This window comes from Calliphora vicina, chromosome 3 (assembly GCF_958450345.1).
Source record: "Calliphora vicina chromosome 3, idCalVici1.1, whole genome shotgun sequence".
Classification (NCBI taxonomy): domain Eukaryota; kingdom Metazoa; phylum Arthropoda; class Insecta; order Diptera; family Calliphoridae; genus Calliphora; species Calliphora vicina.
The window spans coordinates 72,744,368-72,770,815 of NC_088782.1; the positions used below are offsets into that span (position 1 = coordinate 72,744,368).

General features: G+C 28.0%; 1 protein-coding gene across 5 annotated transcripts in view; it reads left to right on the top strand.

The window, feature by feature from the left end:
• The window catches only part of cu (curled), a 62,831-nt gene that overhangs the window by 15,169 nt on the left and 21,214 nt on the right, over positions 1–26,448 (top strand). Inside the window, exon 2 of one of the 5 annotated variants that reach the window (XM_065503299.1) lies at positions 24,063–24,442. The exons of 2 other annotated variants lie outside the window; for them this stretch is intronic. In XM_065503299.1, the coding sequence (XP_065359371.1) occupies positions 24,360–24,442 (83 nt within the window). In that variant the 5' untranslated portion in view covers positions 24,063–24,359. Of the gene's footprint in view, positions 1–17,725; positions 19,481–24,062; positions 24,443–26,448 lie in introns of those variants that run through there. 2 more of the 5 variants (XM_065503296.1, XM_065503303.1) reach the window with 2 other exon arrangements.

Genomic DNA, 26,448 nt, shown 5'->3' on the forward strand with positions numbered 1-26,448 from the left:
ACATATGTATGTATTTATATGTGTTTATATTTACATAAACAGGTGGGGGTAGTTTGTTTACCCGTCTTTTAGAAAAATACACAACAACAGAAATTTTCTATGTTTTAATGACAAACTGTTATCGCCAATGTTACACCAACTCATCGAACTAAAAGTCCAAAGTACACTTGAATTGATTATTTTCAATGGCATATCTTTAGGCTTTTTTGAAAATAATAATAAATCGGAAAGATAAGCGAAATCAAAACAATGTTGCATGAATAGCAATAATTTTTGGTAACAGTGTTGTCTACGAAAAATGTTTAATTTTATTATACAGTGGTGGTCAAAACATATGCAACTAGCAACAGAATTTTACAAAAGTTGTTTAAACTAGTTTTAAAGGTAAACAAAATATTCATGTGCTTGGAATATTTTTTTAGTATGCAGGATGCAACGTAATGGTATGGGGGTAGTTTTTCAGCTGCTGGAGTTGGCCCATTGCTCAAAATTAATGAAATAATGGATGAATTATGCTGGGATAATATTCCGCTTCGATGAGTTATTCAGCACGATAACGACCCTAAGCTGTTGTTAAATCGTGGTTAGCACAAGAAAGAGTTTATGTAATGGAATGGCCACCACAATAACCAGATCTAAACCCGATTGAGAACCTTTAGGAAATCGTTTATCAAAAAATCGATGCCGAAAATTAAAGTAGGCCATTAAGTAAACCGAACTGCCAAAGGGTTTTTTTACCATTTTTTGCACTATGATTGAAAATTGAAAAAAAATAATAAAAATATTTAATGGAATGTAATTGTGCGTACTTATTGTTGCATTGAATCCAATGTGGAAAATATATTTTTGAATGGACCAGCGAATAGTGAAATATATCATGGAAAATTTTTAGAAATTCTTCTGAAAGTTAGTGAAAATTAAAACCTCCCGTTTTAACGGGTTAATAAACATTTAGTTAAGTCAATTAAATAAGTTATAGAGAGCTTACTGGGAAAAATTAAAGCTATCAGAGATCCGTACAGACAATTATGGCTGCGTTCTCTAAAATTGGTGTCAATATGTCCATAAAAATCCACTTTTTGCAGACGAACAAACAAGGTGAACGCTACCACCAAATTGCTATTCCATTTGAAATAAAGTAAAATTATTTATTTCTATTGATGACATATATTTGTAAAACAAATTACAGATACCGAGGGAAAAAGTCGTTTGACTCCGTTCTAGCAAAATTTGTTTGTGGAGTAAAAACTTATTTATAGACCAAAAAAAACACATTCTGAAAATAAATTATACATGGTTTTCCAACAAGAGGTGTTATTTAATTTAATTTATTTATTTTTTTGAGATAAATGATCGAATGTTTATTTCATAATAAAGAGGAAGGTATGCCGTTAATAATGAAAAACAACATCAGTCAAATGGCTGATGTTACAGGACCATATCCTTTTCATGAAATTGCCATAACCAAATCGCAAAGTGGCTGCCCTATTTTCTCGATAGCCTCACGAATTCTATCTTTGAGGTCTTGAATCGATGCTGGGCTGTTGGCGTAGACCTTATATTTCACGTGGCCCCAAAGGAAAAAGTTGCACAAGATCTCGGTGGCCAATTGTGATCACCTCTTCGAGAGATAACACGGTCCGGAAACTTTTCCCGTAAAAGAGCAATGGTTTCGTTGCTTGTGTGGCACGTAGCGCCGTCTTGTTGAAAGTAAACGTTGTCCAGATTAATATCATCCAACTCCGACCACTATGACGTTTGTGGAATGCCCAATTCCAAAGAACAACGAGGAATGGACAAACCTGAGTTTTCTTCGACACTTTTTTGTAGTGAATTTTAATAGTTTCAATGCGTTTTTGAAGCGTGTTTTAGTAATGGCGTAGTTTCTACTTGTCAAATGTCATAGAATAAAAGCTTCAAAAGTGACAGCTACCCTTTAGTATTCAATAGAATTTCAGATTCATTTGATATAGAATAGTTTCAAATTTTTCTGAAAAAGTCAATGAATGTTTATGTAAAAATAAAAATTAAATTCGAGCTAACTTTTCAAAACCCTTTGGCAGTTTTGTCAAGTTAATGGTGAGCTTTCATTTCCCATTGGAGTTGTTGAGGCTGGCGGCGATGATGTAATTGGTTTTTAAAATTTTCCATTATTGGGGACCTTTATAATAGATAGAGGGTTTTGATTCTCAAAAATATGCTATGTTTATGTATGAAAATGATAAGATTTTGATTTAATTTATGCCATCTGTCAGTTATTAACGTTATTTATTTATGAAAATGGCTAAAAATACAACAAAGGATAAAACAATTTACAAGAAGAAATTGTTTAAAAAAATTATTTGAAAATCAGTTATTTAAAAAGATAGATAATTAGACAAACAATAATAAGAAAAACATTAATAACACAAGTTTACTAAAAAAAATTTTTTTTGTTCATTGAATGAAACTTACATATATTTTTGATATAGGCTAGGTGCGGTAGTTTAATAAGTATTTTTGGTTTCCCAAATATTCGTCACAATTTTAAGAAAAATAGGTTTGAATTTATACCCTTCACCATCATAGTGGGAAGGGTATTGTGCGTTTGTGCCGATGTTTTTAACGCCCAAAAATATTAGTCTAACACCTAACTTAAATTGTAACGATCGACTCAGAATCACTTTATGAGTTCGACCTTCTGGCTGTCCATGTGAATTTTGTGCGCAAAATACAGTTCGCAATTTTGAAAATAACTCCCATATAAAAATATCCGAAAATCAATCACAAATATAAATTATTGAAATTTTAAAAGAAATAGGTGTTTGGTCATTTACTTAGTGTTAAATGACAGATCTATCCAATAAATTTATTTATTAAAATTTGTGAATAAATTTGAAAAACTCGATACTACATTTTTTGATTCAATAATAAGCTTAGAATTTTGTTAAAACTCACTATGTTCGACAATTGCCTGAAGTAGGATGCACGTTTATTTATATCGATTTAAAAATGTATAATTAGTAATTTTTGTGGCTAGTTTTTTAGCAATATTACAATTTTTTTGAAAATCTTTGAGATAAATTTTTGTGGCTAGTTTTTTTTAGCAATATTACAATTTTTTTAAAAATCTTTGTGAAAATGATTTTAAAAAAAATTAAGATTAATAGTCAATAATCAAAGTTTTCAATTTGATTATTTTTCACGACTAGGCGAATTGAGATTTTGGAAAGAAAGGTTTTACGTCTTAGTTTGAAGTTTAAACAAATTTTTGACAACTATTACGAAAGATATTTGCGACAAACATAATAAAGTCAAGGTAAAAATTTCAAAATTGAAACTTAAATATCTTTTAAAGTATTAGAGATAACTTCATGATATAAACAGATTTTTTTTACTATCCTATTTGTTATTTGAAACTGAAAATATATTAAAAGTACTATTAGCAACAAATTATAAGTCAGAAATCTGAGGGCATCTTCTTCTAATATTTGCAAGTTTAAAGATTTTAATTTAAAACAAAGATGGAAAGAAAACATGTCAAAAATTTTAGAAGAGAATAATTATACAAAAAATACAATACAATAATTTAATTTAATTTCTAACACCGATGAAGTAATATTTTCTTATTTTCAAACATTCAGAAACACATACACATTTATTAGAATCTTTTCCGGAAATCAAAATTACAACTAGTTATTGACAAACAGCTAAAATGAAAGTGCACTTGAAATTGATGTTGAGTATGTTAATTGTAAAATGAAGTTGCATTTTCAACACAAAATCTATGACAATATTCTAAAGTAAAAACAAATGTACGAGTAGGTTCTACACCGTTTCCAATTGCATTTCAGATATTTCCAACTAAATTTCTAAAATTTCGAAGTTCCTAATTATATTTCAGAAATTTCCAGTTGTATTTAAGAAATTTCTAATAGAAATACAACTGGAAATTTTTGAAATAGAAATAAAAAATTCTGAAATATAATTAGAATTTTGTAAAATACAATTATAAACTTTAGAAATATAATTGAAAATTTCTGAAATTCAATTGGAAACTTCTGAAATATAATTGGACATTGTGTAGAGAGAGAGTTTAAAACCTGATACACGTTAGACAGGCAGATACTTAGGCGAGTGCTTAGCTACTTGTCTTAATAAATTGTTCATTTTTTTATTTACTTTAATTTATTACTGAAGGCTTATTAATGTTTTTGTATTTTTTTACAAAATAAAATATACAACTAAGCAATGTAATTCATTTAAGCTTTACTATACCTACATATGTATGATTGAACGTTACAATATTTCGCTGTATTTTTAACGTTTTAAAAAAATCTATTTTGTGTTTGTTTTTCATTTTCAATTCATTAAATTAATTTGTTTACAAAAAAGTGTGTTCTTACATGGCATAATACTAATTGATTATATGAAATCCTTTTCAATAACAATTGATTTTTAATTTATTACGTTTTAGAAATGTTAATCTTGTTTGCCCTTAAATAAATTAGGATAAGATGTTTGATTTAAATTTTGTATGTCATTAAACACCTAAATGTTTTGATTTGCCTTTTAGCAAACCTTTGTTTACTTGTATAAACATTTGTGAATACGTCTGTTAAAGTCTAACATTTTTGTTTTCACTATAATTTTTATTTCCATTCTATTTTATTAAAGCGTGTGCTTCAAATTTAGAATTATCGCCATTTAATATCATAATATTTAAGTACCTATATATGTATTACTAATCTTATAAAGTTCTTATCAATGTCTGTTTGAAATTAGATTAAAAAATACTATTTTGCTTTGTCCGGTTATAATTATTAATGTTCTATTAGGCTGAACCTTATTTTACACAATTTTGTAATGTCTAAAATTGTTCTCCGTCATCTAAAACTTTAAAGGTTGTAAACTTTATTTGAATTTTCGAGTTTTGGGTCAAAGTAGAATTATTTTAAAAAATTTCAATAAAAATTTGTTTTTATTCTTCATTTACCAATAGATGTTTAAACATAAAATATAAACATTTTCAGACATCATCCCAAATTTTACATTTTTATACCCTACACCAGCATAGTGGGGAGGGTATTATGCGTTTGTGCAGATGTTTGTAACACCCAAAAATATTAGTCTAACACCCACCTTAAAGTATACCGATCGACTTAGAATCACTTTCTGAGTCGATTAAACGATGTCCGTCCGTCCGTCTGGTCGGCTGGCTGGCTGTCCATGTAAACCTTGTGCGCAGAGTACAGGTCGCAATTTTGAAGATATTTCGATAAAATTTGGTACATGTTTTTTTTTCGGCCCAAGGACCAAGCCTATTGAAACTGGCTGAAATCGGTCCATTATTTCACCTAGCCCCCATACAAATGTCCTCTCGAAATTGGACTTTTTCGGTCATAAATGTTTAATTTATAAATGTATCTCCACAAATTGCGCTCCAAATAAGTTTTATATATACAAAATTCATGTCACCAAATTTTGTTATGATCGGTCCATAATTAGTCATAGCTCCCATATAGACCCGCTTCCGAAAATCATTTTAACGTGCATAAATCGCTTAAAAATGTTGGTATACTCACAAAATTCAACTTAGTAAACTTTCATATAGACACAAATCCCACGACCTAATTTCATGCTGATCGGTCCATAATTGGTCATAGCACCCATATAAGGCCCATTTCCGAAAATCACTCAAAAATATAAATAATAGAAATTTTAACAGAAAAATATTTTTGCTCTTTTACTTAGTGCAGGGTATTATATGGTCGGGCTTGACCGACCATACTTTCTTACTTGTTAAATTTATTATTGGGCAAAATTTATATATTTTGCCCAATAAGAAAAAAGGTTATTAAACAATAAAATTATTGGTAGGAAAATGCACAAAAGAGGCCCCAATATCCCCACATCGGAAGTGTAGTTTTTGTTAAATGCTGTAAAAAAATACAACGCTACAATAGAGTAAAAAACAGACAACAAAAATCGGCTATCAAAAACATATGGTAGTTTTTGAAACTTAAATAGAATTTAAATGGCCACCGTTGCACAGTGGGGGAACTGAGAAAAAAAGTGGAAATAAATCTGTAACTTCTAAACAAATAGACCGATTTTAACAAAAATTTCCATGGGGGCGCTGAGCCACAATGCCCCAAAGTAGGGCACTTCGTATATATAAAAAATTAAAAATGATTACAATTTTTTTTGCGATCTGATTTAAAAGATTTTTATATATATGAAGTCTACTAGACGAGACCTGCAAAAAACGTTGCTTTAGCCATATATTATCTTTATATATATAATTCTTCTGTACGTGTGTTAGTAACTGAACTCCTCCTTAACGGCTGGGCCGATTTCGATGAAATTTGTTGTGTGTGTTTGAGTGGATCACTGGATGGTTTCACAATTGACCTATATAGAAACAATGGGCATGGCACCTCCCATACAAAGTAAAAATTTATTATTGCATATCTGGGGTACTATTATAGTGGGAGTCTTCAAACTTTGTGAGAGCTATGGCAGAACAATGTTTGCCGCGACAGCCAGTCTCTTATAGTTTACGAGTTATTCGCATTTCAAAAATACTATTTTATGTTTTTACCTGCCTTGATCTGCTTTTTTTGCTAGTAACGGATCCAATTCTTTCCCGATTTTCTTGAATTATCTTTTTTTGAATTAAAAACAAATTTATTAATAACCGTAAGGAAATTAATAAATTAAAAACCGTCACTGAGTCAAAAGTTATGTGTATTCAAACTTAAAAATAGTAAAAAAGTTTTTTCGCCATTTTTTTTCCAAAAAAGTACTTACATAAATTTAAATTATACAGAAAATAAGAAGAAGATAAATAATGTATTTATATTTTTCTGCAAGATAACATTTCGGGAAATTTTATAAAAGCAAAATAATATCAAAATTCGTATTAGTGCGTGGTCGGTCCAGAGCCTTCCAAAGTAGACCTATTTTTTATGTAAATTTCAACTTTAGACAACATGTTCTCTAAACGTATAGCTGCCTTCAAAAAATTAAGACCAGTTTTGTATGTTCCAATATGTTCTTCAATATTGCGCAAAGGGATTTCATAGCCCCGAATTTGGTGCCTTCAATAGATCCAAAAATCAAAAAAATCCCAATTTGGGATTTTTGAGAATTGTGGGATTGTCATTAACAATTCACAAATATGTTTTTCATTTCTGGATTTGGATCAAAAGTTTTTCTATAAGTATAAAATTTCATTAAAAACTATTCACAAACAAAACTTTTAATACATTTTATAAATTAAAATTTTCAAAAAAAGTCAGCTACAATATTTTATACCCATATTTTTGAAAAAAAGTCTTCTATATTTTTTTGAATTCTTAAAAATTCTGTACATTTTTGAAAAGAGGACATAATTTCCTACACGTTGATATATAATATCAACGTAATTTCACCATTCACTTTATTTTTGGAAGCATAATTACAACAATATTTATATTAAATAAAATTTCTAAAATTATATAATTGAAGTTAAAAAAATCACGTGTAAAGATTTATAATTAGAAATGCTGTGGAAATTACATAGTATTGTTGTAATTATGCTTCCAAAAATACGGTGAATGGTGAAAGTGAGAACTTTCATTATGATTATTTTCGTATGGTAAAATACTGTGCATAAATTGGTATTTAGACTTTATTAATCCATATTAAACCAAAAAATGTCTATGATTTTTTTTGTTATCATGAGTTATCGATGTCAGAAATTTCTTATATTTAAACATGTATAGGTAAATGAACTACAAAAACTAAAAGTATTTTTAATTGAACTGTTTTTCCAACATTTAATTTTGCTCAAATTTTCAGCATTTGGTCTTTATTTGACGGAATACAATTTTAGCCCTTGGAGCATTCAAAAATCGAAAAAGTGCTAAATAGGGGCCACCCTAGTGTTCCTACATACATATATTATGAACTTATCAGCACATGAGGAAACTTTCTTTCGGTCAAGGCTTGATTTTTTATACGAGCATATGTATAAATAAATATGATACAAATAATATGAAGTGCAAATTAGAAGAAATTTGTTTTATAAAATTTATTAAACAGTTTAATCTTCTATATACATATGTATGCAGGTTTATCAAAATATTGAGAATTTTCGTCATAAATGACAACTAGATTGGTAACTCAGAGGCAAAATCCTAAGTATGTTGTGAAAATTCCAATCCATGAGAATGTATTGCCATGTATTTTGTTATGCTATCACATATGTATATGGGCAATTCCATATCATCGTACGTGACATTTGTACGCCTATAGAGTGGAATAGATTTTGCAAAAATAAGAGTATCTGAAAAATAATTTGGTCTTTATGTTCCATTCAGAGGGTACTATATTTTAAAATAATAAAAAGTTCTTTCGAAATATTGTTGTCCAAAATATTGAGCGAAATAAGTACGTTGAGTACGTGACATAAAACGGAACTCATTTTGAGGTACATGTAGAAATATGCGAAAATATTCGAATCGTGAGATTCTTACACTAAACGAAATATTTTTCCTTTACAATCCGTCATATTTAAATAAAAAAAATCTTTGGATGATTTTATAATAAATAAAATTTAATATCGTACGTGACATACCGTACGTGACAGATTTTTCTCTTATAATAAAACAATATATATTCTGTAAATATATGTATACAGAAACTAAAAAAGTGAATAGAAAATATACATTCGGTTTCAATGAACAATTTGACAATAGCGAAAAAACAATCAGAGTCAAATACATTTCATACTACAAGCTAATTGGGAGCCTAGTTTTCGCCGCAATTTTAGCCTAAAACATACTTAAACCATTAAAAAATTAAATATAATCAGTTTAAACTATTATTTTTGTCTTTAAAATGTTTTAATATGATCTAAATACTTTCACATAGTAACATTTTTTTATTTTCTTCTATTCAAATCATCTTGAAAAAAAGTTTCAAGGGTTTTTGTTTCTTCAGTCGTGGTTGCGATTCTCGTGGAATTGCCCATATGTGTAAAAGGAGAGTAATTTTGATTAATTTTTTTCATTGAAACTTCTTTCTCCTTCCCTTCTATGTATTTATTCTATGATTTTAGTCATAGGTTAACATAGAGACGAGACGTAGTTGTCAAAAACCTAACTCTTGCAACAACAAAATACATGTAAGTCAATGTATTTTGTAGTTGTATCAGACATAGCTGTAAATTGTGAATATTTTTATTCAAAATATTTCCAAAAACTTAATTATTTTTGAATTTTAGTTATATTTAAAAAAATAAATTTATATTGAAATCATTCTATATAATTCAAAATAGGATACTAATTAGTATATATCTATTTAGAATATAAAGCATTAAATATTATTTGATTTCAATAGAATACGATATTAAATAAATTATACTTAAAAGTTTTTAATAAACATTTATAAAATTATACTAATAGTATTTGTATTTTAGTAACAATAAGTTGTATTTTATTTATTATATAATGAATAGATTTTAAAATATTCTAATCAATATGAAAACATGTAATTATTTTCAAATTATATTTTTATAGTAAAAATGAAATATTAATTTAGTTTATTCAACTAGTTATGAATAAAATATTATTTTACTTATTCGAAAATTTGTTGATAGATTTTATTCGAAGCAATTTTCTTTGAATAATTTTATTTCTCCAAAAAAAAGAAAAATATTTAAATATTCAACAAAAAATTTTAGAATACTTTTTTATTCATAGAAATTTTCTTTGAATAATTTTATTTGTGAAAATAAAGTCAAATATTTTAACAACAAATTTTTGAACAATTTTATAAAAAAAATATTTTTGTTTGTGAAAATGAGCTCGGACGATAAAGATTTTTCTTCCGAGGATTATGAAAAAGATCCTTCGTTTGCTATAAATAAACAAAAACAATGCTCAAAAATAATTCAACGATATTTTGAACGTCTAATTTCACTTGCAGGGTTATTAAATAGTCCTACGAGGAATGCCATGTAAGACGATCATTTTGAACAACTAGTTACTTTAAAAACAGTTTTTAAAAATAATTCATGAATTTTGTTCTTCACAATTTAAATTAATAATAAACCTCCAATTGAAACCATTAATCTGTGTCCATATTCTAGTGATAATCAATGATTAAGTAATAGTTTTTAAAAATAAAATATTAGATATCAGAGAACTAGGGTTCCAATTACCCGGAATTTTTCCATTCCTAAACTAAGAAAAAACAAGTTAAATCTGAAAAAAATTTGTAATTCGTTTCGAAAATAACTTTTTCAACTCAGAATGCAATCAGAAGATATTTTACAGCAGTATTATTGTGAAATAAATATATTCTTTAACATTTATTAGAATTATTTCTATTCAGTAATTTTTGGAAAAATAAATTTATTTGTTTCAAATTTGTGAAAAATAAAAATATTTCTAAAGTTTTATTAGAATTATTTCTATTCAATCATTTTTTGTTTGAATAATTTTAGTTTTTTGTGTTTTGTTTGAATAAATATTCCAAAGAAATTAGTTGATTTTATTTGTATCTAAATGAAATAAATTTAAATTTTATTCAACTTTGTTTTATTTGAATATATAAAATTTTACTATTTTCTAAAAAAAATATCAATATAATTTAATTAAACTAATATAAAATGATTTTATTTATAATTTATTCGGTTTTAAAAGATATAAATATGCATAAATTTAACTGTAAATATTATTAATAAATTAGACAAATACTTTATTTAACTAATAAATAATTTGGAAAATAAATATTTATAATTGTAAACAAAAACTAAAATAATATAAAAAATATTTATATTTTGTATTTTATTCACAAGTTACAGCTATGGTATCAGACATATAATTTGTTGTATTTTTGTTTGAAAAAACGGACTGTCTCGTCTTTATGTGTATTTCTCTATGATTTTAGTATTCAGTTTATTTTCCGGTATTTAATACCGCTCAATTGTTTAAGAGTTACACTTTCCAGTAAAATATAAAAAAATTTAGTATGATTTTTTATGAAGAAGTACGAGTACAGTTGTACTCTATTGTTTGGAGCACTTTTATGCTCTATTTACAGGAAAAACGTGGGTTGCCCTGCTTATATGATTAATAAGTAAGACGTAATCAACTTAATAATATGTATTTTTAAATTTATTCCTTATTTGGCATAGAGAAAACATGTGTATATAAAGTGTTAATTTTATTACCAATTTACACATTGTGCTACATAAAATTAAACAAAACAAAAAATAATACTTCAAGTTCATTTAAAACCATATTTATTAAAAATAGAAATTTCAAAATTGCCTACTTCAACAAAAATTGATTTATTTTAGGAAAGTTTATTTTAATAAAATTTTATCTACAAGTATGTAGATAAAGCTTTGCTCAAATTTCTATTGTTTAATGTAGTTTAAATGATTTTAAATAAAATATTATAGATAAAACTATTAGCAAATAATTTATATTAGCATTAAGCTTGTTTTAATTATTTGCTTATTTTTTAAGGAAATTTGTATCATTTTGACATTTATTAATATCTCGACTACTGATATCAAAAACATTGCTGCATTGTGTATTGAGAGTAACTTTAGTGACAATAGAGACTTTAAATCATATATCAGAATTAAAAGAAAAATCGTTATATGAAAATGAGATAAGTCCACATTAATACAGCTAAAGGTTTTTATAGAATGGGGTGGTTAGTTTATTAACCACCATGGCGGTTGGCATTAAAAGTAATTATGATATCCATTTTCATAGTGTTTAGTGTATAAATTTTTTTGAAGGCTAATAATCTATATATGTATATTAGGGTGGCCCTTAATAAACGAAAGTTGGATTTTGGCCATTCTCACCCTCCAATTTGGTGAACATTAGTAAAAAAATCATCCTGAAAAAGTTTTAGGTAAATCGGTTGGGGTTAAGACGTGCCGCAAGAGGGTGAGAATGGCCAAAATCCAACTTTCGTTTATTAAGGGCCACCCTAATGTATATATACATATGTACATGAAATGATCCATGTATGTAATGGCATCACGTGAGAACGGCTTGAGCGATTTGGCTGATGATGGTTGGTAAAGAAAAAAATAAAAATTCGTAAATTTTCACTTCTCAGTTTTCTTTTAAGAGACAGTTTTGGGAGAAACTTGAAGAACTAACATTAGTAAATAGAAACCGAGCGAAGCCGTGACGGTCAGCTAGTTTTGAATAAATTTATTGACCAAAACGAAATAGCTGTGTGGGTGAGACAGACATTCTCCAATTTTATTATATCATTTGTTATATCTCCTGTGTAATCATCCATCTCTTCCAATCTAAAGTTTGTTCCTCATTTTGGTTCCACCACAACAGTTTGGGTAGATAAGTCACTAACTTTAACAAAATTTCATAGAGGTATGTATGTCATCATACGAATCAAAATCACCATAAAATTTTGACAGGAGCTCCAAAGGTATGTCAACGAGCACCATGAGATCGGTTTGCACCTCATAATTCTCTTCTTTGTCGGATTCAAGACTATCCGAAGGTATACCTTCCAACAAAATATCTTCTATATTCACTTCCATTGACTACACGCGGCATCCTTACAAAATAACATAAAATTATGCAGAGAAATACATTATACATATATAACCCATTTCAGTCCGAATTCCGAACTGTTTGCAAGATATGAGCCTGAGGAAATTATCACTTTTTTGCAAAAATTACACCGAGGCCCCAAATCTTTGGGGGCCCATAAAAAAATTCTTGACTTTGGGCAAAACTGGGAGACACGGTTCTTTTTATTGGTCTTTTATCACGTAGTGTTGTCCGTATATGGTTATTTTTTTCGTGTTGTACTGTGCAATCTAACCACTCTATTACTTACTTACGTTATTGTTTAGTAGGGTATTCAATCGATTAACCGTTAATCGGTTAACCGATTAATTTTTCCCGGTTAACTGTTCGAATAATTTAAAATTGACGATTTTCAAATAACGAATAAACCGATTAATTTGTGTCGATTAACCGATTAACCGAAATGTCTATTTTTTTTGCACTTTATGCAGAATTATTTTGTAAAATTAAATTTTTTAACTCGTGAACATTCCCTTCTAGCAATAGTTTTATAAAGTATAGTACGAAAACTGAAACTAAGGAATTTAGAAATGACATTTTTTCTAGAATATTCTATATTGAACTTTGTGATAATGAGTTGAAGGGCGATATGGTAATAGACGAAACTAAAGATATTACTGAAACGAGTCTTTAATCAGAACTTAAGGAAACTATTAAAGTATTAGAAATCTAAAAAATATGCTTAGAAAAAACTAAAAAAGAACTGAGAAATTGGACAGTGAGATAGTTTTTTCAAGTCAAGTTTAATTAAAACAAAAAAAAAATCGTTTAAAATTGAAGGATTTAAATTCCATTCTTTTTTTAAAAGATCATTTCAGAAGATCTCCCTAAAATCGAAAAAAAGAACTCACATGTTTTATTTATTGTTTTGTAGAATTATTATGTTTTGTTTGTTTTTAATGCTTTTGTTCTTTTTATTAACAAAATGCTTATATAAGTATACAAAATTCGTGTTTTTCTTTTCAATTTAAAATTAAAATAGAAATTATTCGGTTAATCGAATAATTTAATATTAACCGATTATTAACCGATTAAATCTAAACCCCGATTAATTATTTGCTCGATTAACCGATTAATCCAGAAACCCGATTAATTGAATACCCAATTGTTTAGTAAAATGCCAATATATGTAAATAAAAATGTTTTAAATACTTTAGAAAAGGTGGTTAGAAAAGTGACAACTAAAGCGCAAAGAGTTTAACCTTTTTTTTCACAATAACCAAAATAGTCATAAAGACCGACAGTAAAAAATCTATTGAGAATTCGCTGAAAATTTTATTGCAAAAAAAAAAAAAATAAGAACATAATTTATAAAATTCTGAAAATAGAAACTAAACTAAAAAGTGTTTATTATTATGGAATCAATTAGGTAACTTAGGTTTCATTTTTACAAAACTTGCCTGGACCTTTTAGTGACTCAGTATTTTGTTGGATTTCCCTTGTTTTTTATAACTGTTACACAGCGACGCTGCGTTTTACCAATTCAAGATTCACTCGTCTCCTTTGCAGTATTCAGCCATTCCCTTATAACCGCATCTGCTAAAGCTTTTGTTTTGGGGCCATTGTGGTACTGGTATCTCCAAACTAAGGGTATATTTTTTCATCGTATGGATACATAACATTTTTTAAAAATGATTGGTACCTAATTCCAGTCATAGTATATTTTATGACATCATAATATTGTCACCACCAAACTTGACTGTCTTATTTGTGTCCTTGGGTCCATTATCTTTCCCTTCAGTCTTCTTACAAACATTATTCCATTTCTGTCTCGACCTATTAAAATGTTCTTTGGCAAATTGTATACGATCAGTAGGGTTTTTTTAGAAATAAGAGGTTCTTCACGAAGCAATAGCAACCAAAACCAGCCTCATTTGCCCTGCGGAAAATCAATAATCTAAAATTTTCAATTTTAAATTGTTGATAACCTCTCGGGTAGTTTTGGAAACTATCTCACTATTAAATTATATTTTCAATGCTAAGAAGTATTAATGCATTTTTTTGTAACATTAATGCTGAAATTTACTATTTTTGATCACCATAAACTTTCTCTTTCCAAATTTAATAGATGTAGTCCTGGATCATAAAAAACTCTTGTATAACTAAGTAATTGTATGTCTTATATTAAAAACTTCAACGTCGTCACCAAACGTGGTTTTCGAACTAATAGAAATTGAAAGATATTTAACTCGTCTGTTTTATTTTTATTTTCTTTAAAATATTTTCAACAAAAAAGTAAATATTATTGTTGATTACCTTTAATTTGATTTGTCTAATAACAAAAACCTCATTAAAATAAATAAATAATAAAACGAAAACAAAATAAAAACATAAATAAATTATTGAATAGAAAGAAAAGTAGTATTTTATTTAGTAAATAAAAGTTAAATTCTAAAACAGTAGTTTTTTGTTATTATTAAATCACAACTAAAGATTTAACTATTTTTGCTGTTGTTTGTCACTGAACAAACAAATTAAATAAATAAAATTGAATAACGAACTAAACGACCAACCAATTGACAGACAAACAAGTCAATCTGTCAGACAGCAGCCAGCCAGCCAGCCAACCTAAGGCGGAAGACTGTAAACAAACTGGCTTGTAAGCAACATTGGTTGGTGGGTTAGCTGGCTGATCGACTGAATGTCTGTCTAACTTTTTGGCCGTCTCAGCGACTTTCGGGCCAACTAATGTTTGTTTGGTAAAGTTATTGTTGTTGTGTCTGGTGTTGTTATTTAGAGAGTAGAGTAGAGCAGAGCAGGGAAGGAAACAAGACGGCAGGCAGCAGCACTTGTAGATCAGTTACTAGACTATTCGTACTACAATCATTTTGACTAGCTGTCAAGTCACTTACTCACCATTCATTCATTCGTTCGTTCGTTCACACACATTCACCCAAAAACAATGTTTACTGTTTTTGGATTTATAAATATGTATGTATGTTTGGATGTATGGGAGTGTGTACTAATGTGTGTTTGTGTGGAATTGTGGATAGCCTCGGTTTTAGCCATATAAATAAGGAACACTTATTGTCTCTCGGATTTACTAGTTTCATGTTCTAAACGCAAGTTGGACGTCAATAAAAACTTACACACAATTTTATAAATATTTATTTTATCTATCTACTCGCATAAGATAAAATTTCCTTTATTACTTTTAAATAAAACGAAAATTTTTAAAAAAAAAAAATAAAATCGGTTTAAATGAAATTTGTTAGAAATTTGATTTGGTGCGGCTGTCAGCAGGAGTGCAATGAAAATGTTTATAATAAAAATATAATTTAATAAACAAACAATAAATTTATTATGTGAAGCAACAAATTTTATTAAAAAATCACAAAAAAAAAAAAAAATATTAAACTGAAACATAATTATAAAATTTAAATGAATTATACAAACAAATAATATATTACGGAAATTACAAAAAATTAATAATGAAGTGTAAAATTAAAAATTTTTAATTATTAAAAATTAAAAAAAAACTTTTGAATTCGGAATGATAATCAACAAATTTATGAGAAGTACTGAGCATACCCAAGTCATATATGAGCTAATCTTTCGCAAACGGACATGAAGTTTATATTTTTGGATTTATCATTTTCGATTTCTATGAAATTGTCCCCACACACTACTATATATTCAAAGTGTTTATCAAATTATTGGATTTCTGACGTTTGGAATATTAAAAAAAAACTTGAAAATTGTATAAATGTGTACACTAGGCTAGGGTTGGCCAATTTGTATTGATTTTTTGATGGCTTTTGGCATGAGAAAAAAAATTTCACTACGACATATCAAAAAAAGCATTTTCGAGGCGCCCAAATTTCAGAAAAAGTAAAAAAATTTATTTATATTTAACTTTAATTTACTTTTTCTGAAATTTCGAAAAATCGATACAAATCGGCCCAGCCTAGTGCAATACTACAACTTTAATTTTGATTAAATTTTAAAATGAAATATTGACAATGGTATAAATAAAATTTGTTCTTTCAATAGTTCAATGATGAATCGTGGGGTACAAAGTAAGAATTTCTTCATATTTTTAAAAGTTTAGTTTTCGAACTTAAAATTTTAAAATAATCGACTTTTGAACTTTTTCTATTTTTCGACTTTTAACCTCATTTTTATTTAAGTCGACTTTCCGAGTATTTTTTGGAATAACATAATCCGGAATAACATTTCCGACCAAAAAGTCGATTTTGACTTTTCGATTCTTAAAAGTTTAATTGTCTATGACTGTGAAGAGTTTTAAGTTGGATACTAATGGGTGAAACAATTTGAGGTTAGGATTAGGAGGTTAGTAAATTGGCTGTTAAATGATAATTGAGCTGTCAAAATTGGAAAATGTTAACCAGACTTTTTTTTAAAAAAAACTGGAACGTTTGAAAACAACGCATTTTTAAACTTAATTATCTTTCATGTAAACAAACTGATGTTGTGTGGTACCATGAGTCACTCAGCCGTCTAAACCATTCTGTTGACAGCCATGGACTATTTTAGCTGGGGCATGGTTTACATAAATAAACCACAAACAACTGATGTTCTGAAAGATGAAGTTCAGCGCTGCATTAAAGAGATACGTTTTGGCGAAATGTGATTAAAAATTTTGTGAAAAGTTCGGATGTCTGCCGACGTGGTAGAAAAAGCATCATATTCTATTTTTAATTCCCAAATTTATATTTTACTGAAAACTGAATTTGTCAAAAACAGCGAATTTTCTCCCTATCCTCAAATTTGGCCATAATAGAAAAGTAATAGAAAACGACACACATCGTTGGTCCGATTTTCAAGTATTATTGGATCTGCATCTGCAAAATGCCAATGATTTGATGAACACTATGAATATATTCATAACGGCGATAAATTCCATTGAAATCGAAAACGACGAATATGAAAATAATAATTTTCGGTCTATTTTGAGATGGACCCAGCCTTGAGACGTTCATGAACGAAATCGTTCATTTTAACTATCCATACAATGAGGTAGTGGCAGTTGTACTATAACTACAAAACAGTTTCAAAATTGTTCAAGTTGTCATCCAACTGCCACATTCTTGTTGTTTGAATCGCTATAATTAACAATTTCATTCATGAAATACACAACTCTAGATTCTCCCATGTTACACAAATGTTATACAAAATTATAAGAAAGAAGGAAAATGTAAATAGATAGTTAATGGTTAAAATGGATTCAAAGTAATTTACTTGCCTTAAAAAAAATTGACTTTTTTAACTGGAAAATTCGGGACTTAAAAATAAACTATTCCGCTAAATTGTAACGTAAAACTTAATGTTGGCAAAAATTTTATCGAAATTAAAATTCGGACAAATTAACTAATTACTACAAACGATAATAATAATAATGTTATAAAAAGTAACTCAAGGAGAAATAATTCTCAATAAAATTCTCACGAACTTAGCTAAATTTAAAAACATATCAAAATGCAGTCCCATCAAGATACATTCGGTTCAGATGCTCTGAAGAATCGCGGACATCGTCGTTCCGATACTTTGGGCAAATCCATGCCTATAACCACTCTACTCCTCAACTATACACCTTCCAGATTGCAGATATCAGAAAATATACGCAGCGATGGTGGCATTGGTAATATCTCGCCAACACAACAAGAACTACCACCCTTGTACTTTCCCATACATGATATGTCACCCAATCGTGAGGTGGAAAATTTAAAAAAAACCTCTGAGCACAAGCAACAAAATTTGGATACCGACGATGAGTTGGACCTTTTAGAACTGGAATATGAGATCTTAGTGTCGGAATGCAGCAGTAGCAATGGTGAGTCAGATCATGGAGGTGATCGTCGAAAGTCCAACTCTGAGGAATATATATCGCTAATAGGAAATTCAAAATTTTATACTCCCTGTTTGACCTGTGTTGGCTCTGCACCTACTGAATTGACTTCACGGCCAAGTGCCATAAATGAAATGTGCAGGCGTCTATGTACCGAAGAATGTCGTTTGCGTTTGAGTTTGGCGGGACTGGTAGCACCGGGTAACACTGAAAGGATTTTAAATAATCGCGAGTTATTGGGTGAATACGTAAAGAGTTCTATGGAGAAACCTATTGATGAAATTTATGATACACCACCAAAATTACCACCTCGGCCGGTAAAGCATGAAGAATTGTTGGTGTTGCCACTAGAAACTAAACCACCAGCATTGCCCCTACGGCCTCCCGGTAATATTGCCATACAGCGTAAGAAATTTCTTACAAACATTTTAATGCAAAATGCCAACATGAGTAGTGATGATGAGGAGTTGGATAAGCAGCAACCACCTAAAGAATTGCTAGAAATAGTGACCAGGATAGTTGTGCCACCACCACCACCAGCAACTACACCTTCCACATCACCATTACCCATATTATCACCAAGTGACCAAGATGTAGAAGAAACGCATGCAAACATACAAATTGATGCACACGAGTTGGAAATGCTCAAGGATTTTCGTGAGAAATTTGAAATAGCGGAAGCACTTGCCAAGACCTCGGCAATGACCTCAACATCAAAAATAAAACAACGTCTGGCCGCTCGTAAAGTGGAAATTGAAATGGAGAATGCTAAACATAAAAATCAAACTGAAAATACACATGATGCATCCAACACCTCGTCTGTCGGAGCAGTACATGACAACTATAAACATAAAACAGGTCTAGCCAGCAACGATGTTGGCGATGATGATGATAATGATAATAATATTGGTGGCAGTTGTAGTACAGACGATGTGCAAGGTGTGCCCGATGCCGTTACAAAACAAAATTTGAGTCATAAAATTCTAGACACTGTGTCTCCGTACCACGATAATGATTATGAACCACCACGCGAATTGCTACTCTACCTTGTAAGGTAATTGAACAATCAAATACAAAAACAAAATATGTACTTATTAATTACATATTTATATTTCTTATATTTAAATCATAAATTATTTTACATACTTACAAACATGTATAAAAACCAAATGCTACCAAAACTGGTGGTCTGGTAGAAATCAACCGACAATTCAATATTTAGAGCATCTGCGTCATACTCTTATTAAAGGTGATATTTTCTAAATCATTCTAGATTATTAACTTCAGTATTTGAGCTGTGGTCATTCCATAAAATTATTTAATTGTATGAGTAGTTTCAACATTATAGGTATTTATTTACTTAGATTCTTTAAACAATTTCAATTGTTTTGTTTAAGTACTTTTTATCATTTATTAGAAACAAATACTAATTCATTATTTTTTTTATTTATATTTTTAATGGTTCATGGTAGTTTATTGAATGTTTTCTACACGATTTCATTATTTTAAGTGCGAAAAAAAAAATCAAATTCAGATTTGTATGTCTATGATCTGTTTAGATTTTATGTTTTGTTATTTGCTCAAGTTCAATTGAATTTTTGCTATTCCAATTGATATTGCTGATAATAATACAAATACATTTTAAACCATTTTAACGGCAATAACTCGTTTTTGTTCTCTTAATAAATTCTTTTTTTAATTTTAATCTTAAAATGTTCCCATATTTATACCCGGCACCACCATATAATTACAGTTTTTCAAAATTTTCAATCCCGAAATTATTTTCCTTAGTTTTATTTGATGTTTTTTGAACTTGACTTTCTCTAAAAGAAGCTTAAAGCTCCAAAAGAAATGCAGACGATTTATACAACAAAAAATATTTAACCCAAATAGACCAATAACATGTTCATTATTCAATTTATTCCAAAAACTCGTGAATGTTCAGAGCAGGCACAGAATTCTATTCCGATCGAAAGTGGAATTATTTTAGTATTTAGCTTTTTTACAAAGAGTAAAAGAAAATTTTTTTGAATAAAACCACCTTCCGTGGAAATGAATTTTGTTTAATATTATTGGGTTTTCTTCAATTTTTAATTAACATCTTTACTTAATTTTTGATTTAATAAGCAAAACATTGCCAAATCAAAATTAAAAAAAAATAGTAATTTGCGAATTAACTGAATTAATTGGAATCTAACGAATACAAATGACAAATGGTGACAGGTTTGTACATAACCACAATTAGAAATCGAGTCAGTTTATTTCTTTATATTAAGTTTTTATTGGATTTTTATGTGTATCCAATTTCATTTTAAAACCAAAGAATTTTTTTAGATTTTTAACAAAGTCTACATTGTTAAAACTGAATAATTTGCTCTATGCGGGAATTCTAGGGATCCCGGGAAATTTCAAAATGAATCCCTATTTCCCGGGAAATGAAAAAATACGGGAAAAGAAAAACTCTAATTATGACAATATGACTGATAGGAGACCTTGTGAATTGACCAATTATGTTTAGACAGATCATATTACTTGTGTGACACTGTAAATGGAGCTTAAGTGGAAAACGTGATTAAATGAATACGACTTATTTTTATTATACAAATTACCTCACTAAGCCGACGTTAAAATAGGATGAGGTGTATGACAGATTTACTTTTAAATCTGTAAAATTCTAAACAAATAAAGTCGGAATTTTGTATTTTATGTTTCACAAATACTAGCAGAATTCGGTCATCTTTGCTGGCCTTTGTATTGTTTGCTTCCAGAGCTATGAATTAATTACAATAATTAATTCAATTTGAGAATAATTCACTGAATTGTTAATTCTGAATTAACAATTGTCATCTATTCCTAAAATCTAATTCTTTAACTTTATTCAAAGGCTTTTAATTAAATTGAATTTATTCATCGTTGGAATAGATTTTGCAAAAATAAGAGTATCTGAAAAAAAAATAACAATATTTTAAAATAATAAAAAGTTCATTCGAATCATTGTTGTCCAAAATATCGAGCGAAATAAGGGTATATCGTACGTGACATAAAACGGAAGTCATTTTCCCATATTTCTAGATGTACCTCAACATGTAGAAATATGCGAAAATTTTCGAATCGTGAGAAGCATTATGTTTTTTTTTAATTTCTTACACTAAACCAAATATTTTTCCTTTATAATCTGTCATATTTAAATAAAAATAATCTTTGGATGATTTTATAATAAATAAAATTTAATATCGTACGTGACATACCGTACGTGACAGATTTTTCTCCTATAATAAAACAATATATATTCTCTAAATATATGTCGCACTCGTTCAACAATACTGTATTAACTCAACATTTTTTCAAAATTCACTTTTTGCAAGAACTAAACTAACAACATCAATATCTACTGTAAACATTTTAAAGTATTCCGATTACTCTTTCATATCGAAAACCACATTTAAGACCATTTTCGTGATAATTAGTGACTACCTTGTATGGTATTATTTTGAGTTAATACAAAAATTTAAATAGAAATACATCGTATATTTTCATAAAAAATGTATTATTTTGAATTGAGCCTTTATTCAAGTTAAAAATAATAAAATTTTGTTTTATTTAAATTTGGTTGTATTTTGAGTTAATACTGTTTTGTTCACAGAAAAAACTATTTTCTAAACGGTTTCAATTCAAATACATATCACATATTGAACTGATTTCAATTATTTTATAATTGAATCAAGTATTCCTATGCTCAAAAACAAGATTTTCTGATATTTTCTATTGAATTTTTGAGTTTTGAATTTGATAATTTTGACAATTGAATATACAATTTTCGTTATTGGTTGAACTTTAAATACACAAATTATTGAATAAATTATTTTCGTAATTGAAAACACATTTTTGTTATTTTTTGTGTTTTCAATTACGAAAATTCATCATTTTTGTATTTAAAGTTCAACCAATAACGAAAATTGTATATTCTATTGTCAAAATTATCAAATTCAAAACTCAAAAATTCAATAGAAAATATCAGAAAATTTTGTTTTTGAGCACATGAATACTTGATTCAACTATGAAGTAATTGAAACCAGTTTAATATATGATAAATGTTTGAATTGAAATATAGTTTTTTCTGTGTTGATAAAATAATACAAAAAAATATCGAGAAGTTTCAGAAAAATGGTATTAACTCAAAAAATATACAATAAACAATTTTATAATAGCAGATAAACAATCTGAGTCAAATTCATTTCATACTATATGCTAATTGGGAGATTAGTTTTAATCATGTCAATTAAGTTAAAAAATTTAATATAGTCAATTTAAACTATTATTTTTGTCAATTAAATGTTGCAATAAGCTCTAAATACTTACACACATTAATGTTTATTCATTGTTATAACAAACAAATTATTAAACATTTTCTGTTTATAATTTGATTAAATTATTCGTATAAGATCTTATAAATTTTAATTGATAATTTGAATCGATCAAAATAAATTCGAATAATTTACATCACTACTATTTACACAAAACTCAGTATAAGTAAATTGTATGTAAGCTAAACTAAAATCAAGTTAGTTTCTTATAAATTTTAATCAGTCATAAAAATTGTTTGACGATCGGTGGGTCCATAATCTACCATAACGGTCATAAATTAGTAATTACCTTATCAGCCCTATATATTGAAATGTTGGTCATTAATTGACCGTAGTTTATTCCGAGATATATTATATTGGTATTCAAATGATATCAGCAGCAAAATTAAACAAACATTAATCCCCAAATTTTCTGAGGATCGGTTATAAATTTTGGGAAATCGCTCTAATATACATACTTTATATTATTGATATATGTAGGTATCGATATTATTGATATAGGCACCACTTTCGACCATAACTTTACTCTAAGGCATTGATGGCAAAACAAGAATTGTTTCTATTTTTACAATAAATTTGGTTGAGTCAGTTTTATAAAAATACAATAAATATAATTCACCTCATACTAATTTTTTTAGGGTGACATATTTACAAAAGAACGTGGTACGACTTCCACGAGCATTATAATGATTAGAGGTGTTAGGTTATCTTTAAGAATTTGTGCTAAATCCAGAAATTTATTCGAATTTAATTTCTAACATATATTTATTCATATAAACACGAGTGATTTGTAATGACCTTGTAGTTACAATTAATGTAAGTGAGTCAAATGATATAATGTCAGATGAATTCGTGATAAGAAACCCTCAGCTTTTAAAACAATGTTTTTTTTTAAAAAATAAAAAAAAATGATTTAAAATATCGTCTAGCGTTTTATTAGACAACTGATAAGATTTTTTTTACATTAAAAAAAATAATATTTAAGTATACATATATATACAGCTGTTATAAAGAATAATGAAAAAAAAAACCGATTACATTTACTATCAGACGCTAATTCATTTTAGTTTGTTCAGACGCAGCCGTCCTTTCAGTAACACAAGGAACGTTTTCAAATGTAAAATAAACGGGCTTTAAAATTCTATAAAATTTTCCGCAATTTAGGTACTTTTATATGCGAGACATTGCAATGGTAACACATTTTCAAAAATATTGTAAATATTTGACATAATTCAACTAAATTCAACTCAATTTTATTTTATTTCATTTTAGGAACATTTGTCACAAAATCGCTTATTTGACATTATGATATTGTCAATTTCTATATCACTTTATATGGTCCAATTAACTTTTTATATGCAATAACTAATTGTTTCAAATTAATAACATCTTTTAATAACGTGATTTTATCGGTAATTAAATATACAAAAATAAAGTTCACTTACTCCACACAGTGATAAGGACCTGAAAGTATTAGATAGATAGATACATACATACTTCGATATTATACTCGTTTAGTAACCTAAATATTTATTTAATTTTTATTAACTAAATTACAAGATAAAAAAAATGGAGTTTTTATTAAAATCATCACGTTTAATTGTAACGTTAAGAACGTTTACACGCCGCCGCGTTGCTGTGCCCATACCAAGGTAAAGTTCAATTCATTTATTTTTTAATTTATTTTTAATGAAACAATAACTCTTGGTGATTTTTCTCAACAAAAATAATGTAAAAAACTTAATATGATGTCATATTTTAAAACAAATATTCAACTCCATTAAAAAATCTTAGTGATCAAATGTTGTATTTAAAAAAAATGATGATACCCTGAAATTACACCTCATGTGATAATCACTCTCTTCAGAATAAATATAACAGTGTACAGTGTATCCTGGAGCAACAAGTCATCGAGATAAAGTCAACTGATTATGTTTTTGGAATTAATATTGAACTCCTAACTAGGGTTTTTATCCCGGGAATTCCCGGGAATTTTTCCAATTTTTCACTACCCGATTCCGGGGATTTTTAGTCGGGAATCCCGGGAATTAAAAACTGACGAAAATACATAGAAAACAAGTTAGAACTCTATTTTTTTCACCAAAAAACAAAAAAATTAAAAAGTGAATTCATTATTTATAGAATTTATTTTTTATTGAATCATTCTAATTTCTTTAAATTTCTTCTTCAAATCCATATCAAAATAGCTTCAAAAATTTATTAAATTATTAAATTATTCTTCAATTCAAATCTATTACAAAAGGCTTAAGACAATTTGATCGATTCATTTTGTAAATGATTTGATTTAACAAAAATTTAATCATTAAAAGTTTGAATAAATTCTGTTATTAATTAACTTTAAAATTAATTCAGTTTAATAAAGGCTTTGGAATGAATCTAAAAAATTAAATATTAGGAATGGATTTATGGAATGCAGCCTTTCATTCGTTATATTCTTTAATTACGGATTAAGATTTTAGTGAATTAAGCACAAATTTTATTAATTAATTCGAAGCATGATATTTAATAATTATAACACTAAATTTTTATATGAAATTTGGCTATAATATTCCTAATTTACAGTATCATTCGGGAATAGCCGGGTACCCGGGAATGTAGAAAAAAATTTCCCGATTCACGGGAAATTTTCCTACCTACTCCTAACCTACTATTCCACCCGGTAGCTACAAAACTTTATATATCAGTAGAGGAAGATTAAAGCTTTCCATATTGTTGTTGCAATTGTGACCCTGTGACATGTTCTATTTAAATCGAATATACTATTTAAAAGCAAGTAAGAGAGCTATATTCGGCTGTGCCGAATCTTATATACCCTTCACCAAATTATACTTCAAAATAAAAATTTTAAATATTTTTAAGTAAACAAAATTTTTTATTTTTTTGCAATGTTGTTTTTTTTAATTTTTTGGAAAAAAATTTTTCGAATTGTTTTTTTTAAATTTTAAAATTTTGACCCATTGTAGATCCAACTTACTATTGTCTTATATACATACGTCGTTGCAAAGGTCCTTGAAATATCTATCATTAGATATCCATATTGTCTATATTAATGACTTTGTAATAGATATATATAAGTAAAAAATTGAGGTTGTCCTGTTTTTTTTATATCTCAGCCATTTGTGGACTGATTTTCTCGATTTTAAAAAGCAACCGGGCCCGAAGAATTCCGGAGATATTGATGTATGAATCGTGTATGGAAGTTATTTGGGGGCTTCAGAAAGTTGATTTCAACAGATAGACGGACATGGCTTAATCGACTCCTCTATCTATAAGGATCCAGAATATATATACTTTATAGGGTCGGAAAATTATATTGTGAAAATTACAAACGGAATGACACCTTCTGACGAAGGTGAAGGGTATAATAATACTTTAAATCCTTCATTAATATTGACAGTTTTGGACCGTTCTCGTCATACATATCTATATTTATTAAATTTTGTTTTTCAAATCGCTTATCCCTAGTATATTTAGATGCTGCAATGTTGTCAACCGAAAGGCAAATGTTCATATAGCTTTTAAAACAACATAAAATATTTCAAGTAACTCAGTTAAAAGTGACATTTTCATTTCGATTTTCATTGAAGAATTTTTAATCGAATTAAAAAAAACTAAACCGAACACAGAAAATGTTTAT